Source organism: Uloborus diversus, chromosome 7, assembly GCF_026930045.1.
Source record: "Uloborus diversus isolate 005 chromosome 7, Udiv.v.3.1, whole genome shotgun sequence".
Taxonomy (NCBI): Eukaryota; Metazoa; Arthropoda; class Arachnida; order Araneae; family Uloboridae; genus Uloborus; species Uloborus diversus.
Window position 1 is genome coordinate 31,252,156 of NC_072737.1, and position 5,840 is coordinate 31,257,995.

Consider the following 5,840-nt stretch of genomic DNA (forward strand, 5'->3'; position numbering starts at 1 on the left):
CGTCACAGACATCCAGACATCCATACAGAGAGACTTTCAGGTTTGTTATTTGAAAAGAAAAGAAGAAAGATAAAGAAGTAAAGAAAAGAAAGATAAAGAAGGAAAATTTTCAGAACAAATTATTTCCCATTTTATTAAATTTCTGCGAAAAATGGGCTTAAAATTGGAATAGAAAAAGAACAAAATCGAATTTTCGAAAAATCGCTTCGAGGTGCACACCCCCGTGCTACAAACTAACCCTGTGCCAAATTTCATGAAAATTGGCCGAACCGTCTAGGCGCTATGCGCGTCACAGAGATCCAAACATCCATACAGAGAGACTTTCAGGTTTGTTATTTGAAAAGAAAAGAAGAAAGATAAAGAAGTAAAGAAAAGAAAGATAAAGAAGGAAAATTTTCAGAACAAATTATTTCCCATTTTATTAAATTTCTGCGAAAAATGGGCTTAAAATTGGAATAGAAAAAGAACAAAATCGAATTTTCGAAAAATCGCTTCGAGGTGCACACCCCCGTGCTACAAACTAACCCTGTGCCAAATTTCATGAAAATTGGCCGAACGGTCTAGGCGCTATGCGCGTCACAGAGATCCAAACATCCATACAGAGAGACTTTCAGGTTTGTTATTTGAAAAGAAAAGAAGAAAGATAAAGAAGTAAAGAAAAGAAAGATAAAGAAGGAAAATTTTCAGAACAAATTATTTCCCATTTTATTAAATTTCTGCGAAAAATGGGCTTAAAATTGGAATAGAAAAAGAACAAAATCGAATTTTCGAAAAATCGCTTCGAGGTGCACACCCCCGTGCTACAAACTAACCCTGTGCCAAATTTCATGAAAATTGGCCGAACGGTCTAGGCGCTATGCGCGTCACAGAGATCCAAACATCCATACAGAGAGACTTTCAGGTTTGTTATTTGAAAAGAAAAGAAGAAAGATAAAGAAGTAAAGAAAAGAAAGATAAAGAAGGAAAATTTTCAGAACAAATTATTTCCCATTTTATTAAATTTCTGCGAAAAATGGGCTTAAAATTGGAATAGAAAAAGAACAAAATCGAATTTTCGAAAAATCGCTTCGAGGTGCACACCCCCGTGCTACAAACTAACCCTGTGCCAAATTTCATGAAAATTGGCCGAACGGTCTAGGCGCTATGCGCGTCACAGAGATCCAAACATCCATACAGAGAGACTTTCAGGTTTGTTATTTGAAAAGAAAAGAAGAAAGATAAAGAAGTAAAGAAAAGAAAGATAAAGAAGGAAAATTTTCAGAACAAATTATTTCCCATTTTATTAAATTTCTGCGAAAAATGGGCTTAAAATTGGAATAGAAAAAGAACAAAATCGAATTTTCGAAAAATCGCTTCGAGGTGCACACCCCCGTGCTACAAACTAACCCTGTGCCAAATTTCATGAAAATTGGCCGAACGGTCTAGGCGCTATGCGCGTCACAGAGGCGCTATCCAGATCCAAACATCCATACAGAGAGACTTTCAGGTTTGTTATTTGAAAAGAAAAGAAGAAAGATAAAGAAGTAAAGAAAAGAAAGATAAAGAAGGAAAATTTTCAGAACAAATTATTTCCCATTTTATTAAATTTCTGCGAAAAATGGGCTTAAAATTGGAATAGAAAAAGAACAAAATCGAATTTTCGAAAAATCGCTTCGAGGTGCACACCCCCGTGCTACAAACTAACCCTGTGCCAAATTTCATGAAAATTGGCCGAACGGTCTAGGCGCTATGCGCGTCACAGAGATCCAAACATCCATACAGAGAGACTTTCAGGTTTGTTATTTGAAAAGAAAAGAAGAAAGATAAAGAAGTAAAGAAAAGAAAGATAAAGAAGGAAAATTTTCAGAACAAATTATTTCCCATTTTATTAAATTTCTGCGAAAAATGGGCTTAAAATTGGAATAGAAAAAGAACAAAATCGAATTTTCGAAAAATCGCTTCGAGGTGCACACCCCCGTGCTACAAACTAACCCTGTGCCAAATTTCATGAAAATTGGCCGAACGGTCTAGGCGCTATGCGCGTCACAGAGATCCAAACATCCATACAGAGAGACTTTCAGGTTTGTTATTTGAAAAGAAAAGAAGAAAGATAAAGAAGTAAAGAAAAGAAAGATAAAGAAGGAAAATTTTCAGAACAAATTATTTCCCATTTTATTAAATTTCTGCGAAAAATGGGCTTAAAATTGGAATAGAAAAAGAACAAAATCGAATTTTCGAAAAATCGCTTCGTGCTACAAACTAAGGTGCACACCCCCGTGCTACAAACTAACCCTGTGCCAAATTTCATGAAAATTGAAAATTGGCCGAACGGTCTAGGCGCTATGCGCGTCACAGAGATCCAAACATCCATACAGAGAGACTTTCAGGTTTGTTATTTGAAAAGAAAAGAAGAAAGATAAAGAAGTAAAGAAAAGAAAGATAAAGAAGGAAAATTTTCAGAACAAATTATTTCCCATTTTATTAAATTTCTGCGAAAAATGGGCTTAAAATTGGAATAGAAAAAGAACAAAATCGAATTTTCGAAAAATCGCTTCGAGGTGCACACCCCCGTGCTACAAACTAACCCTGTGCCAAATTTCATGAAAATTGGTCGAACGGTCTAGGCGCTATGCGCGTCACAGAGATCCAAACATCCATACAGAGAGACTTTCAGGTTTGTTATTTGAAAAGAAAAGAAGAAAGATAAAGAAGTAAAGAAAAGAAAGATAAAGAAGGAAAATTTTCAGAACAAATTATTTCCCATTTTATTAAATTTCTGCGAAAAATGGGCTTAAAATTGGAATAGAAAAAGAACAAAATCGAATTTTCGAAAAATCGCTTCGAGGTGCACACCCCCGTGCTACAAACTAACCCTGTGCCAAATTTCATGAAAATTGGCCGAACGGTCTAGGCGCTATGCGCGTCACAGAGATCCAAACATCCATACAGAGAGACTTTCAGGTTTGTTATTTGAAAAGAAAAGAAGAAAGATAAAGAAGTAAAGAAAAGAAAGATAAAGAAGGAAAATTTTCAGAACAAATTATTTCCCATTTTATTAAATTTCTGCGAAAAATGGGCTTAAAATTGGAATAGAAAAAGAACAAAATCGAATTTTCGAAAAATCGCTTCGAGGTGCACACCCCCGTGCTACAAACTAACCCTGTGCCAAATTTCATGAAAATTGGCCGAACGGTCTAGGGCGCTATGCGCGTCACAGACATCCAGACAGAGAGACTTTCAGCTTTATTATTAGTAACTAGTGGTACCCGCACGGCTTCGCCCGTAACAGAAAAATTAAAAGGTCTTTTGGTTCGCCTGTATTTACAAATAATGTATTGTGAATTTTCTCGTCAATTGGCTTGTACTCATGTTACGGTTACACGTTATGATAATTTCGTATCTCGCCAATTGGCTTGTGCCCATGTTACGGTTACACGTTATGGTAATTTCATAATTTAACCATCTTATGATAGTTTTGTTCTTAAATTTGGAATAGAAAAAGAACCACATCGAATTTTCGAAAAATCGCTTCGAGGTGCACACCCCCATGCTACATACTAACTTCGTGCCAAATTTCATGAAAATCGGCCGAACGGTTTAGGCGCTAGCGCGTCACAGACATCCTACAGACATCCTACAGATATCCTACAGACATCCTCCGGACAGAGAGACATTCAGCTTTATTATTAGTAAAGAAGAAGATAAATACCTTTGTGCTGAAAATAAAAAAGTCAGTAATCCAACATTATGAAGCAAAAAAATTGCAAATGATTTGCAATTTGCAATTTTTGTGCTTCATAACGTTGGATTACTGACTTTTTTATTAGCTTTATTGCTCAAGCTTGCTTATTTGGTTTCCGCTGAAAAAAAGAGGCGCAATAAAAAAGGTCTCTTCCCAACATTTCCCTATTGTTAGTATTGAATCCAGCACACTTCAAATATCTTAAAAACTCATTTCTGCAGATACTGCCGTTTACTTGCTCACAGCAGTATATTTCAGAATTTTTTTTTTTTTTTTTTTGGATCATTGGTAACATTGCTAAATACTGATTTTCTCCTTTTTTTTAGGATGGAGAAGCACATCTTCAGGTGTTCAAACAGTTGATACAGTCATTTTTAGATCTGCATCAGTCATTAACTGATGAACAATTTCAAGCCTTTTTGCCTGTCTTTTTTCCTGGTGTTCAATTTTTAGTAGCTTACACATCTGATGGTGAACTTCGTTTGTCTATATCAGAGTGGCTGCAACGGTTGGCGGTGTGCTGTAATTTTTATGTCTCCTCAAGTCCAAGCCACTAAGAATTAATTTAAACCCTGACATATCTCTCTCAAACTGGTATTGAGGTTATTACCCTATTTAATGTTGCATTTATGTAAGTTGATGGGAATCATTAAAAAGTGTGCTAATTTTTAAATTTTGCATTTTTACAAGCCCCCTATATACGCTTGTTGTGGGGAATCCAACGATTTGGTCTTGCTTTCCGTGTCGTGTTTTTCTCTTGCCAAGGAAAAGACTTTCATCAATAAAATAAGTCATGTGATACTGTTGAAATAAAATAAGATTTTTCTTGAATTCTTGAAAATTTTCAGTAATTTTTCATTTTGTCCAAATATCAATTCCTAAATTCTGTCTGAAAAACTAATAATGTTTATTTGTTTTTTGTCTTTCCTTTCAAAGATGACAAAATGCTAAAGACGCTGAAAATTATTTATATCTAAACTATCAGTTGAAGATAGTGCAAAACTTGATCTTCTGTTTGTATGAAACATTTAAACATCACTTATTTTCTTTTTGATTTATTAACCCTTAATTAGTCGTGTATTGGTCTTTTCCCCGCCCATTGTTATATATTTTGCTCTATCCCTCCATCCCTTATATTGATAATGGGGCCCATCTGTTTAGCTGACCTTTAGTAAGCCCCCCAACCATCACTCAGAATTCTGTTAATTTCTTTCTGTATTTCAAGGTTGCATAGCTTTTGGAAATGTATGTCGGTCATTTAGATCAATAGCGCGACAAGCTAGTCAGGTCCCCAACAGTAACTTTCTTTCATCATATGCTGTAAATATCGTTCTTTATTACATACTTTTGTATAGTAAATGTTATATATTCTCTTAGCTAAAGCAAACTCTAAAATAAGTTATTCAAAATTCTTTTTCATTTCATAGATTGCTAAGGCAAGGAAAAGACCAAAACGCGGACACTAACGTAATATAAAGAGATGCAACTGCAGCTGGGTTAAATTAAACTACGTCATTCTCTGTAAATTTAATTTAAGTATTTTTTGCTGTGAAACTGAGCTAAAAAGTTTGAAAAGTATTTTTTTTTTTTTTTTTTTTTTTTGTCAATGGTTCATTTTTTGCATGTTTACTCAACTTTCCAGTTCATCCTTGTCAAAATAAAACATTTCCCTGCATATCAAACATTACCGAAAAATATCATCAAATTTTCATGTGGCGCAAGTTTAATTGTTGGTAACGTCAGGAGCATTATTGGATCAGTAAATTGGCTATTACATATATGAGGATATTATAGCAAGAGTCTTATTTTATGGCCTCGCCAGCAAGAATGCATCACAGGGAGTTCTAGTTTTTTCTCCCATAACCAAAAAAGTTAAAAAAATACGTGCTGGTGCAAAGTTAGTTGGAGTGGCTCAAAGATACCCTGAATGACTAACTGAACTTTATCAGGTTTGTTCCCTACTTGTAGTCTTTGAACAACTTAATTTAGTTGTGTGCTAAATGAATCTTTTTATGATATTCACTTTTGTCTGTTTAGTAAAGACGGGATTCTTTTGTAATATTTTTCTAGGCAGTGTCTGTTTCTGGTTTTCGTTAACTGGAATAAAGTTTACTTGACG

The 5,840-nt window shown here is 34.8% G+C and overlaps 1 protein-coding gene across 1 annotated transcript in view; it reads left to right on the forward strand.

Annotated features, from left to right (window-relative positions):
* Positions 1–4,474, forward strand: part of LOC129226368 (brefeldin A-inhibited guanine nucleotide-exchange protein 3-like) — a 129,138-nt gene extending 124,664 nt beyond the window's left edge. The window contains exon 41 of the mRNA XM_054860972.1: positions 4,048–4,474. Coding sequence (XP_054716947.1) covers positions 4,048–4,278 — 231 coding nt within the window. The 3' untranslated portion in view covers positions 4,279–4,474. The remainder of the gene's footprint in view (positions 1–4,047) is intronic.
* The last annotated feature ends 1,366 nt before the right edge of the window (positions 4,475–5,840 follow it).